This window comes from Prenolepis imparis, unplaced genomic scaffold, assembly GCF_030444845.1.
Source record: "Prenolepis imparis isolate NDT839.2.m4 unplaced genomic scaffold, iyPreImpa1.0 SCAF_3, whole genome shotgun sequence".
NCBI lineage: Eukaryota > Metazoa > Arthropoda > Insecta > Hymenoptera > Formicidae > Prenolepis > Prenolepis imparis.
The window spans coordinates 12,412,859-12,427,409 of NW_028141161.1; the positions used below are offsets into that span (position 1 = coordinate 12,412,859).

General features: G+C 35.0%; 1 protein-coding gene across 9 annotated transcripts in view; it reads right to left on the reverse strand.

The window, feature by feature from the left end:
• Mp (collagen XV/XVIII-type protein multiplexin) overlaps nucleotides 1-14,551 on the reverse strand; it is a 238,165-nt gene that overhangs the window by 93,825 nt on the left and 129,789 nt on the right. The window contains exon 2 of one of the 9 annotated variants that reach the window (XM_083034132.1): nucleotides 278-1,307. The exons of 6 other annotated variants lie outside the window; for them this stretch is intronic. In XM_083034132.1, the coding sequence (XP_082890258.1) occupies nucleotides 278-472 (195 nt within the window). In that variant the 5' untranslated portion in view covers nucleotides 473-1,307. Of the gene's footprint in view, nucleotides 1-277; nucleotides 2,501-14,551 lie in introns of those variants that run through there. 2 more of the 9 variants (XM_083034130.1, XM_083034131.1) reach the window with 2 other exon arrangements.

The window sequence follows — 14,551 nt, forward strand, 5'->3', positions numbered from 1 at the left end:
ATTCACATTCGATATGTGTGCGATAAAAGTCTATTTATAGTAAATTCTTTTATTTTATGCATTTATCAAATGCATCTCGAAAAAAGAGATTTCGGTCATGTTCTCGCGAAATCAAAAATATGTACATATAGATTGGATAAAAAAGACTGTTATATTCGTGTGGATTATTTTTGAGAGACCGATCAATCGATATAAAAAATTGAAAAATAAGTAAAAATTGTGTCACTCTTATGGTGACTCGTGACTCGCAAGTATGGTCAATCTATTCTTTACTCACGTGTTGCATGGCAGCGTATCCAGTGATCTGCTGGAGCTTACTGCTGACCATCTTCGTCCCCGTGCCGCTAGTCTTCGCGCTCTTTCCGCTCCAGATACCGATCACGCCCGTTATAATGAGAGCCACTAGTGTGATGATGCCAATCAGTAGGGACAGTGTGACGATTTTGCTGCGGGGCGATATTACCATCGCCATCTTTCTCTCCTTTTTTTTTGTTTTTAGCGTTCACCGCGATCACTCGCGCGTTCGATGAACGAAGTTCGAAATAGAAATTTACACTCAACAGACAACGCTATCCATCCGTGGCAGGATGGATCGGAAAAACATGGGTATATATGTATCTATGTATATATATATCTATGTATATATGAATAGCTTTTCTTCTCCTTCGTGTTGTGGGACGATACAGGCGGAGAGGAGATCGAAGGATTAAATATATATATATATAATTTCTTCTCGTCGCGGTCCTCCCCGATCATTATAACTTTATCACTTCCTCGCACTCGAATATCGACGACGACGGCGACGGCGGCGACATGTCGGACGAATCCTCGTGTGTCATTTTTGAAGCCGCTCGTCTTCTCGAAGCGAAAGATTAATTAAGGGGAACGCTGAACGTGATACTGGGATACGACGTGTTCCGGCATCACTTCTCCGGCGTTTATACGCATCCGGACGGCTCGACGGATTCGCCGACGATTGCGCGAGAGTCTCGAGAGATCGCTACGTTCCGGAGCAGCGATTTCCGGATCGAGAAGAAAGATCCCAAGCGTCTCTCTCTCACGTTCTTGAGTCGGATGAGAGCTCGTCGATGTTTTCAGTTCCACGAACAATTTTAAGAACGCATCCTCTCGTCGTCCCTCGAGAATTCTCCCAGGAAGTGGGTCCCTTCAACGACGATTCTTTCAGATGCCAGATCCGATAGATGCATGGATCAACAAGTTCAACGCGGGCGCGAGAGGAGAGAGCGAACAAGCGCGCGCGCGCGCTTACGCTATCCCGCAATAACAATGACTCGCGATAAATTTGTCTGAATAATCAACAATAAAGTTCTTCAGGAGATGTTTCAGTCCCCAAGGTATATAATCTCGGCGACGATATTTCTCTGCAGGGATGCATATAATGAGGGCACGAAGCGGAACGGAGCGGGGTCGAAGACGCAACTTCTTGTTTTTCGAGTTTCTTAGATTTTCTTTCAATCCACTCCGTGCCCTCGTTCTCTACATCTCTTTCTTCCACTTCATCCCCTTTTCTCTTTCTTTCTCTCTCTCTTTTTCTATCTATCTCTATCTCTATCCTTCACTCCTTTTCTCTTCCTTCTGTCTCTCCCTTCCCGTATTCCCTTCGCGCTTGGAAGACGAACTTTGAAGGCCTTTAAATGTCGAGGGAACTTATCGCGGTTTACATCGCAGAAATAATGACTCTACGGCTTCTATATTACAGCGATCGCACGGCAACGTTGCATATTAAATATGTTGGTTTCCGTCGTTATCAACGCTATTATCTCGAGTCAGGTGAAATTTCTGATAAATATGGAAGATGCTATTAATGCTCTGATTATTCAAACCATTGCGACGATAAGTATAAAGGGATATAAACAGCGTTTAATCCCATATTGTCCATCTCTTGATATAATACAAAAATATATAAGCACCCTCCCATCTTTAGAATTTTTCAATCTCTTTCCCCTCTTTTCTTCCTTTCTGTGGCAAACTTTATTTAGAGAAAAACAGATGAAGTATATTAACTAATGGAGAAAGAGCACTCGTTGCTTTGGAAATGTCTCATTTTCGCTGGCGGTCGAATTGACATCCACATAAATTAACCCAACGCAGCAGCGTCGAGGTATAGTGTCGAGATCTTAAACACAAATTTCAATTTCACCGAGTTTCCGTGGCACGTGGCAAAGTTATTTCCATTTCATCCACTCTATCCTTCCTTGATAATGCTATTTTCATTTTATACAAGCGACGCAGTGTCGTCTGTCTACATTGTTGGTTTGTGCTACACCGGTAAATGGTAGACGCGAATGCAAGAGTGCAAGCACATTTATTTGATCGAGAGGAGAGCTAATAATAAAGATGAAAGGACGAAATCATCGACTTGAGTCCATCAATCTCTAAATTATTGGGAGTTGCGTAAACACATCTCTCTTTTTACGAAATATACGAAATATTTAAATTGCACTTATAATTATTTAATATTATAAATATTTTTTTCCAAAAGAGTGCGGTATTAATAAAAGAATTTCTTTTTAATCTTAAATTATCATTTTTTTAACTAATTTATATCTTATGAAAAGAGGAAGAATGAAATTTTAATTAATGAGAAAAGTGGATTTTATCAGGAAATAATAACATAGTTACGAATCATATTGGTAATCATCATTAGCTTTTTCTACAAGACTTCGATTTTAATTAGCGGGATAAATGAGATCGTACTCACATTTGTATGTATGTCAAATTAATTAGCTTTTTAAAGCGAATAAATACAATACAATAATTTATATAAAATTTTTTAGTTTTAATATAATTAAGCATAGCATAATATGACATCAAGACATAATCGAATTAATTAACGGAATTGATAATAAACAAAAGTATTTTTTGAAAACTTTACATATTCTAATAGTAAATTGTTTAATTACTAAATAATTTACTAATTTTTGATTAATAACATTTTTCTCGCGGAAAAGAAATCATGAATTTTCTATTATCACCGAAGAATTTTAAAAAAAGCTGTTGCTATTTCTCTTGTGAGAAAATCCTTTTGAGATTTCAGCATAATAGAACCTCTTCGTGGAATACCGTCGACACATAATTTTGCGCAGGCAAGGAAAAACCGCGAATTACTTAATACGCTCGTTTGAATAACGCGCAGCTTTTTGCATTTTACACATTCAGTATAGAAAAACTCACATTGGATAGGCTGTGTCATTTAAGGCTGAGAAGCATATACGTTAATTTACTGAATATAATTTCATATTCTCGCTCAAGAGATAATTATCACGTAGTAAATGGAATATGGAGGCCGGATCACGGTGACATGTTGTTGCGAAAAAATAATTACAATGAATAAGAGATAGAGCGCATTAACGTCGTGTCATGCCGTGGGTAATGCGTTAGAAATTCATACAGATTGCGCATGTGCATCTCGACCGTTTCACGGTATTTCCGTGCGCATAAAATCATTAGCGACTAGGTGAATCTTTAAAGCCGCTTCCGCGTTGCGCATTTTGAGAAATCCGCATTTGAAGTGTATTCTCTCATATACATAGGGGAGGATAATTAAAAGCGGATATAATAACATTGTACATATGTGCTGTGTGTATTTTTTCGTTGGATATAATGTCAGAGGTAAAATTGAACTATTTTTCTAAGAGTTCAAACAATCTCTACATCTCTCCAGCATATTTTTAAAAACCGCACCATGGCAGAAATATACCCGAGGCGATTTTTTTTTCATGGGGAGAGGGATCGTAGAATGATTCCGGGGACAAAGCTTGAAAGATGGAATATCTAATCAGTTCGAAGAAGTATGTAAACGGAGCGCCAGTGCTTCATTTAGAATATGACGCTTACAATCTACGCGATTCGCGCAGACAGTAAATGTCCTTTTCGCGGTGTAGACTTTGCCAGTTTCCATTCCCACTGTTTTTTCTCATTCCGCAAACGTAATTCAAGAAATTTCTTTGCGCTTACTCTTTTTACAGTTTGCCCGGCGTTTGCAAGAGAATTCGTGTCTCTATCTTCTTTATTTTCTCAAGAAAAATTTCAAGAGAACTAAAGCGATCCCTTTGATTATATAATTTCACGAGTTCTATAATGCATTTATGCTCGTATCTAAATAGTCGTCGGTTTATTCTCGTGAAAATATTTATTACTTTCGGTTTTTCGCAATTTGACGTCACATTAATTTTATATAATCCATATAAAAAAATATGTTTTTAAATATTTTTCTCTCTTACAACGATAACTTTATTTATATTCTGGTTTTCTCTCTTGGAGCATAACATAACATTGGGTATAGCTTAATCCATAGTTAATGCCTACTTAAGTACAGTTTGAGCCTAAAATATCAATTATTTAAAAAGAAGCGAAATAAAGAGTAATGATTTATCAAGATCGCAGGATTTTTCCCCCGTTACATAGTCTTTTCGATTGAAAAAGTTGGAGAGTTGTGTATGAAGACCGGAACGGTCACTGTGTCAAGTGCCAAGAAAAATTACCTAGTTTTGCCGTGCTCTCTTTCCTTTTCATGGCCTTCAACGTTCCGCCACAAATAGTTTTGTTATATCCATTTTATGTTTGTCGCTTTTATTCTTCTTTTACGGCCGACTCTTATTACTTCATTGCACCATTTCTACTACGAAAAGAAAACATTGCCTTCTGGGAAGTTCAGAAATTCAATTTTCTGTTCCGTTTACGTTACAAAATGTTTCTCACAAAGAGATGTTAGATATTTTAAAGTATGTGTTAAGTATTATTATATATATTAGCAGACTTAGTCACATACCCACATTTTACATTTACAGAAATACGAATAACTATTATTTCTTTGAGCATATCGTAATATGTTAATTATAAAATTGAAATTCTCGAAATAAGAATAATAAATATAAACAAAGAGAACTATAACCGATATAATTAATTCTGTCATAATTATAATTATTGTCGATAGAAATGTAGGTAATAAAAATAATAATAATATTACTAATATACAATAGTGTAAATTTATAAATTAAAACGCTCCTCGGATGCGTGTTTGTTGTAAACTATAAAATTCAAGAATATAATTTTTTTACTAAACCTATATTTTAATTGAACTGAAAACATTAAGCATTTAAGTAAACATTCTATCGTGTTTGACGTTTTGACGTTTGATGCTTGTCATATTAAATTATTACATTAATTAGACTATACCAACAATAATTTTTTCAATATATTAATTATTATGTAGTGAATATAACTGCTGAAGGAAATAGGTCAGAAACTTGATGTGACATAAAGTTTCAAAATTATTAATATAATAAGAGAGTAAGATATAAACAGAAAAAGAAAGTTTATACGATAGAGATCGTACTATTCTTTGCAAATGATAGAGTTGCTTTTATATATGACATGAAGTTCTGTGTATCCTGTATCTGTAAGCATGAAACAAGATGAAATTTTGTCCTAGCCTTCTCCATAAAAACACTAGTACTTTCCAGATAGTCTCGTAGTGTAGAAAAAGATATGAAAAAGGAAAGTCTTTACATGCAATCGATGTACTAGATCTCTTTTTTCATACGCGTGCGTATCTATATGGTTTTTTTACTTAGTTTTGTCTCCGATACTGCGATATTCGTAACTCTACATTTTTGCGAAAAAAAACAGCACCTTTTTCTCGTGCCCTATATGCTTGTCGCAAAAAATTCCTGAAAGTGACGTGTCGTCGCATATATGTTAGGTTTTTTCAGGACTGTTACACTCGTGCGCACATCTGTAAAAGATGTTTTATTTTTCGACTTTTATCAAAGAAAATTATTTTTCTATATTCGAGAATGAAAGAAAGAGAAAGTGTTTTATTGTACCTTCTTTCGTTGTATCTTATTCCGTTCATTGTACCTTATTCCGTTGTATCTCTCAAATTATTTTGTCATTATAGACACATTTCAAACACAAATTATTAAAGATAATATAAATAATTTTGTTTATATAAATATTTAAAAAATATATTTATAATATGTGTGTGTGTATAGCTTTCTATAAGAATGATACAAGTGCGTAAAAAAGATTTATATAAACCGCGATAATTGAAATTATTAACTGACATAATAATTTGCAAAGATTGATCATAAATTCGTATTTTATATAATATTTTATATAATATTTAATGTATATTTACGGATTTACATTGATTATTTAAATATTTTTTGTATTACTTCAAATATTATTTTCAATGTTATATAATAAGAAAAATAATTGAAAACATTACAAAGAGCAAATACGCGTTTCTTCCTATCATATTTTACATCTCGTTTATTTAATATCAATTCACAAGAATGACTGACATAATTTAAAGATGAACAAAAACGGATCTAAGAGATATATAAGGAAGATTAAATAAAATGACCAGAATCATACCATTTGTAATTGTGTAAATAGTATTTACATATTCTGCAAATATATAATGAGAGAAATAATTGTTTTTATTAACTATTTTTGAAGTTTGTAAAGAGAGAGAGAATTGTCAATTTAAAATATTTTTAATTCAAACTGAAATCAACACTAAATATATCTCAAATAAGATTTTAATATGATTGTACAAATAAATTATGTGATATTAATTATTTAAAAAATTCAGTAAGAAAAATAATTTAGGTAAATATTTTTACTTTCCATTTCAAATACATTATGTTTATCCATTTAGTCTATTAAAAGTAATATACAGAAATATTGCAATTCGTATATTATTTATGCTTTAATTAAAAAAATTTTTAATTTATTTTTACCGATTTTCCATATTAGAAAAAAAGAAAAAAAATTAATAAGTATGTGTGTGTAACAAACTTGTTTTAAAATCTTCCTTACTTAATCTGAACGTTTCGGTCCCTTCTTTCCCATCTTCAACAGATCGATTAACAGAAAAAATCCATGCATCCCGAGCTCCGTCTTACGTTTTCGGTGAATCTTCAAATATTAAAGTCTTATTAATCGATACGCGCTCAATACTCGTTATTTCAGTTCTCTTACAAACATTTCGCAAGACATTTCGCACGAATAATAGTGCCACGATGATTTTATTTTAAGTATATTACGACGCGAAAGAATGTACTTTTACGAGATACGCGCGGTAGCGGAGACGTCGGCGCGGGCGTCACTTTTAATAAATTTATCCCGTGGACGTGCAAAGAGAAAAATACAGAAAGAAAGCAGGAGAGAGAGTAATTTTCACGTGGTATGCGCCGGCATACCGGTTTCCATATTTATGCGGAAGAATATAGGCGCATGAAACTCGCGTTACTGATGCGGATTTTCGCGTATTTTACGCAAATCAAGGCACTTCCACCAATTCGATCGTCTCGGTAACTAACCCGCCGATGCGCTAGTCCCATAAAGGGAGTTTTAACTTTCTCGCTGCTCTCTCATCGCTTTCGTACTCGTATTGGGGTGGCCAATCGTGCGACCCTTACTTCGTAAGTGCACCCGTGTGATATCACGGCCGTAACCGAATATTCGCGTATCCTTATTCGGTATACTCCCTCGGAGAACGTGCCGTTTATACACCCTCTCAATGCGACCGAGGGTCATTTAGAGCTTTTACAAGAGTTGTTTTTGGCCGAGCGAGTGGCATTATTATAGAAAGTGTATTATTCGATTAACCGCTATTTATTATCACGCGAGCAAATTACATACATTGGGGATTGTTATGATACTTGATTTTCCGCTTTTACTGACAATAGCGAAAGACAGTTTTTGTAATAGTATACATTGAATTTGGATGGCACATGAATGATAAACGTGAAATAATATCGTTGAAGAGCCATTGAATGTCAAATTCGCAGTCGCATTAAATGCTTACATCCTATATACCAAATTTGAACAACAATCGGCTTCATTCATTTCATTGGTCGGATTGGGCAATTTTGAATTATCGTAACGAGTTTAATAACGTAAAATATGCCCAAACCTTACCTTATTGATATTGGAAATTATTTAATTGTCTATTATCAAAGGGATATTAAATTTGTATTCTACATAAAATACAATAAAAGTGGTAACTGAAAAAGGCATTTGGTTGGATTGAACAAAACGAAATAATTATGTCAGTTAGCGCCCGTTTTAATTAGAGCAGGAACAACGTCCGCAGAAGACGTCAGCAAATTCGCAGTCTACAAGCGAGAACTTTTTTGAACACATTTCTGCCGATTTTACGTCACGTCGGATAAAAATTTTCAGTTCGAGCCAGCGGTGTGTGCGGCTCATTCTTTCTCAATTAATTCTGAAAAGTTATCTCGACCACGTTTTCAGAGATTTGGGTAATTAAATCAGTACTGTCATCGCTAATTGCATTTTTGATATAAAGAGAAACCGATTCTGCGGACAAAAATGTAAAAATGTTTAATTTCATAGTATATTTAACACGCGATTCTATATTATGATTATTTTAATTCACGATAGACGTGCTTTTTAGACAATTTTTTTAAAACACGTATCTGATTATATTATATCTAGTTTAATAAAGTATATACACATATAATATTTATATATATATATATATATATATATATAATATATATATGTATATTTTATAACTGCTTGGTTTTCCTTTGACGGATAACATTCTGTGCGCCAGCACAAACGGATCTATAACATATTTATATAAACACAAATCATATTTATTATAAATTATATACATTGTATGAACTCTTTCAGTAAAAATAACGACTCAAAGAAGTGATATTGAGCAGCTGTACTATCCGTTACTTCAGATACAAGACTGGTTAGTTAGATGGTGAAATTAAATAGCAATCCGGATTTAACTTGAAACTTACGTAATTACGACGTCTCAATGTGCTTTCACATCAAAGGTAAAGCACGAGAAACTTTGATAAAAAATTAATTAAAAGAGAGCGCGAAGATATTGCGGATTACCGAAAGATCAAAAGCTCGATTTGCAGCTTTCGATGATAAACGTGATTTCATAATTCATTGAAAGTCGATAGGATTACCTACTAATAATGCTAACAAACATTTAGTCATTATCACTACTGATGATCAAATCCATAATCTCAAGTAAATGGGAGCTATTGGCCTGAATGCGGATAATTGGTGGTATTTATGTAACATTTCAATAGTATCTGCCTAACCAACGAGCGAGTAATACTCTCAGTAGCAAATCGTTAAAAAATTTATTTTGAATCATATGCAGTGGCTTTAACTCAATGCTATTTTAATGATCTAAATCAGTTAAATTGTGAGATTACATTTCGCGTTTATTTTTTGTGTGTATATTTAGATGTTTTATTTTATTTTGTGTAAGAATATTTTACATTTTTTATGATTTCAGATACTATATTATTTTTATCTTTCTCACAATAATTAATTTAACTGAACTATTTTGACTTTTGTATTAATGACTCTTAATTATCAAGTATTCGTTGCATTTTTTAATAAGTAAAATTTTTGGTTATACAAAAGAATTGAATAAAACAGTATTATAAATTTGCTTAATCCATATTATATGAAATAGACATTGTGGCCTCAAATTCTACAAATACTTTTAAATTTTAAATAATAAAGGGCAAACTAAGCGAGAGAGAGAGATTAAACTCGCTTATAATCTATAACATATAGATAGACTTTATTAAGTTAACCGTAATACATCTATCAAAATATCAGATTCTCGCGTATGTATGATTCATAGCAACAATACGCATTAATATTAACTTTGACATGAAGGTCCGATATTTCGCGATTATCGTCGGACAAATCATCAACGCTTTCCGGAGCCCCGGGCGCATTTTGTCCATCACGTTCAGAAGAATCGAAATTCGCGCTCCATCATTCTTGTCTTTTTCCCGGGATATTTTCTCGCTGCGATCATCCACTTCTTTTTTTTTTGCTACCTCCTCTCTCGAGAAAAGCCATCGCCGTGACGTGCCGCCGCGGAAATTGAACAGTTCGAACGAGCGGTGTCGTGCTGGGGTCATCGAACAAACATCATGCGAGATTGGAAAGGCATTTTTGAGTTCAGTACGCTTTTTTGGAAACCACTGGTCTATTCGATCACGATAGAAAAAAATGTGCCAGATTGTGTCGTAACAAATTTCATTTGTTTTTTTCGCGAAGTACTTTTTATAAATTGGTTAACGTGTTAAAACCTTTTTTCGAACAATTAAATTATTTTAATCAAAAAATTAGGTACAAAAATGTTTTAAACACAGTATATAAGATATATATATGAATATCTAATTGTAAAAAAAAATCAGTACATACCAATGAATTATTAATCAACAGTGAGTGATCTCTTTTATAAATTTATTTCTGCAGTTATGTAGGATAATATAATTATTATTCAACAAATAAGCGAAAATATCAAATGATATTCTTTAATCGATCATACGCTAAATATACGTTGATGTGGTGCATTTATCGATAAATATTAAATACACTCGATCTGATGCTAATCTTCATATATTTTTAGCCGACATAACATGTCGCGTATATAAAACTTATAGTTTTTATAACAAATCTATTATTTGTTATAAATCTTTATTTGACATTTGATTGCAAGATTCAGTTTCAAGATTTGATTACAAGAATTGAGTGCAAAAACTATTTTTGTGAATGTTTATGTGATTTAATTCGTGCAACGAAAAATAAAGCGTGAAAAAAAAAGAAATTATTGCTCCGACTTAACGTAAATGTGTATTAAAAGAAAAAAATAAGTCTCTAACAGTTTGTATAACATTAAAACGTATATCTGCGCATTGTGATCGATTGGAATTGCGGGCCGACATCGCGTTTCAATTTTTGCCGAAACGAAACCTCAGCGTCGGTTACAACTTGAGAAAGCCATCGGTTACAGCCTGCTGTTTCCGACGTAAAGTACTTTTCGACATGTATGCGATTCAGCGACCTGCAACTTTGAAATGGGTACGAGCGTAGCAACCTTGCGGTTCTGTAGCCTTCACTGTTGCCTTCATTGTACGACACACGCGTTACGCGACGTACGTCACAATAATCTGCTGATTTCGTCGCGATCTGCTTTCATCCGGTGAAAATTTATTTGTCTTATTGTTTCAACGCGTTCCGTTTATCGATTGATTATTGCGATGCGTTTCAGTCACAATAATAATATCGAAAATCTTAAACAACTCTAATAGAGATCGCGTGACCTGATAATTTCAAATGTATGCAATGCATTTGAGCATAATTATGATGCATCGAAGAATCGCGAGAACAATCTCGCGCTTATATATACGTGCAATAAGTATCTAGTAACATCATCCTCCTTCTATTATATATGTAATTTGTAAAATGCAGTTTTAAGAATAATACGAAGAACAGAATGCAGAAACGATGGACGGGATAAGTACAATGTACTAATGGTACGCTTCAAGCAATGCATTAGCGCTCTCTCTCTCTCTCTCGTAATATAATCTCTAGTTGAATTCTCAATTTCAGAAATAATATTGCGAATGTCACGAGACGTCTCCGTATGATACGCAAATTCGAGGAAATCATAATGATTTGATTGACAATTGTGTTTTAGAATACATATTCATCTACCGATTTAAATCTAAGTTTTGCTATAATTATAGCGGAAAGTTATGCAAAATTAAAATCGCAGAATTAAGACATCTCACTCTAATGTATATCTATCAGTGATCCTATGTAAAAAAAAATCTAGATAAAAATTTCGATTATAAGATCGCACGATGCTACGATATTTCATGTTTCCCCCGTTGGTGAATCGAGAAAATAACTCGAAAAGTGAATCGACAAGACATCGTCTCTTACGGGCTCTCTGACACTTTCTAGCGTGACAATGCTAGTTTCTCATAACGACTACTTTGACTCCGTTAATCGCGAATTCCAGGGCATGCCGAAATCGCGGCGTCACACACGACGGAAATGCGTTCGTCGGAGCGCGTTCATATACGGTAACTCGATTTTACGACGTTGCGCGCCGTCGACGCGTAATTGAAAATCCATCCCGGAGCGTTTTCGGCGATCTCGGCCGTGTGTGTTGTGTACATCAAAAACTTTATCGTACCGCGGGGCGAGACAAACGCGTACGCAGATGAAGAGAAAATAATAAAGCGCAACGTACCGAACGCGAAAATATATATATAGAGAGAAAGAGGAAGAGAAGACAAAGCGAGAAACATGGGGGAGAAAAAGGTGGACGGAGGAAGGACGTACTATGTATCTCCCTCGTGTGCCCTGTGGGCGTTGGATTTTCTGGACGTCGACAGCTGTCAATTGAGAGCAGTGTCTACTGAAGACTACTCGTTAACGTATCGCGCTGCACTCTGTGCGTTATTTTTTTTCTCTCGTTTTTATTTTTCCTCTTTCTTTTTTTTCATTTTTTTTTACAAAACCCCCTCGCGCTTCTGATATTCCGCGGTGTAAAACCGCGAGTAATTTTCTTACAAACGCGGAGAATTTCTGGATTTTCCACTCGTGCCTCGCTATTTCCACATGATGGCTCTCTCGGCTGCTTTCGATGATCGAGTTCCTATCAACGATTCGCAACCGCTTACGCAAGTACGATATTTTGAGATTGTCGATTAAATGAGCGTGCACTTTCTATCGGAATTAAATTCGCGAAGTACAAAGATCGGATTGCTTTGCGGCTTGGTAAATATACCGAATCGTTTGAGAATTTATCACGAGTAATGAAGGAGCGAGTGAAAAATCTCAGCGGTGATGCGACAGCACCGGTTGCTGAGCTATTGCAGATTGATGGTGCAAAATAGATAAAGCGGCTAGGAAAGAGTAGACCCGGCAAACGAGAACGCTAAGATAAACCCAAGTTGCCAAAGTGCATTCGCCGGAACAAAGGGCGAAAGTTAGTCGCGAAGGGGCCCCGCATCCGCGCTCGATATTTGCCGAACCGAATACAAATACCCGCGACGACCGCCGACATTCGATTCCGTACGTAGGGCGCGTTTCAAAGCTCGAGCTCGGAGATTTCATTTTTGACACGCGTGTTTGTGGAAGTGACAGAAGAGTCGCGACTCTCTCTGTGACTATTCGCGAAGCGACCTCAAATGAATCCGGAATCCGCGCAAAAGGGCGCAAAGGGGAGAAAAAAAGCGCAAGTCTTCCACGAAAACGAATTAATTCCCCGCGCAAATTGAAAACTATTTTCAACGGAGTGTTCGCCTTTTGTGACACCTTTATCAAACTGACGGTGATAGCTCGCGAGCCGTGTAACGTGACGGAGTGGTCGAGCGTGTAGACAAAGCGCATTGAGAGCAAAGGCAAATTTTTGCATGGCTTCCCGTTGTGACATATGTTGCTACTATATCGACGTCAACGCAAGTCGGCAAGTCAAAATTGAATGCCGTGGATGTCATGACGTTGAAAATTGCCTCGACGCACGATTCGGAAGATTAATTCACGCGCGTTTTTCGATGCACGTGTATGGCAATAAATGAGAATTCTCTATAATTATCCCTTTTTTATTATTAAATTCATATATGAAGTTATTTTCTTTCAACTTACAATGAGACAATGGTAATGAAAATTTTCATGAAATTTAGTTGCAAAAATATTTTACAATAAAAGAGAGAAGATTCGTGCTCGAAGTTTTAAGAATTTAAATAACAAAACTCTTTATTAACTTTTTTCCTATTTTTTTAAGTCTGGGCAGAAAAAGTATCTAGATTGTGCGATGCCATTTCAATATCTGCCACATTCTTTTATTAAGCTCAATTACAAAGTTTAGTTAATGAAATATTTTCAATATTTCAAACCCTGTGAATTAAAAACCATACCCTATTACTATATGTAATGTTGCATGTATTTTTTAAACGCAAAAGAATGGTATTTATGAAGAAGAGATGTTCACATTTCGCAATGAAAATCGGTCACGATTATTTAACTAGACTGAAAAAAATTTATTTGCCGAGTGCAGGTTTACTGGAGCAAGCAATATTTTTGTTTCACGCCAACGGCGTTTTGTTTCTAGGATCAATTAATGGTTTCAATATCCACGTTGGTGTTTTATGATTCTGCTCAGGGCTGTAGGGATAATTTTTTTCAATCATACGGTGTAAAGTATATTGCAGGTTGGAAGAGAAAACGGCGAAAGAAATGAAATACGAAGGTGGAGGAAAGAAGGGGGAAGAGGTGGAAAAGGAGTGGAAGGGAAAGAACTGTTTCGCGTATAAACTTTATCACCTGATATTGACTTTCCATTTTTCTCGAGAGAAAATTCGTGCAGTCTGACAGTTTGTAATTTTACTATCCTATAGGGACAAGAACATATAAATATGATCGGAATATTATTCGGTGCGCTAATAATTTTTCTCTTGTTAAAAAATTTTAACTAATACACTTTTTATATAGAATGAATAATGTTCAATTTAATTTAAATGTTAACTGATATTTTTCTCTTCCTGTTGCTATAAACTCAGTATATGACAAATATATTCGTTATTGCATCTATTTTCTACTTTTTTGCAAATAGGTCAATATTGTTCTGTGAACAAGTTGTGCGCGTATGCGCTTGAAAAAATAAACGAAAAGCGTCATCGACGAAAATTGCATTTTTTGC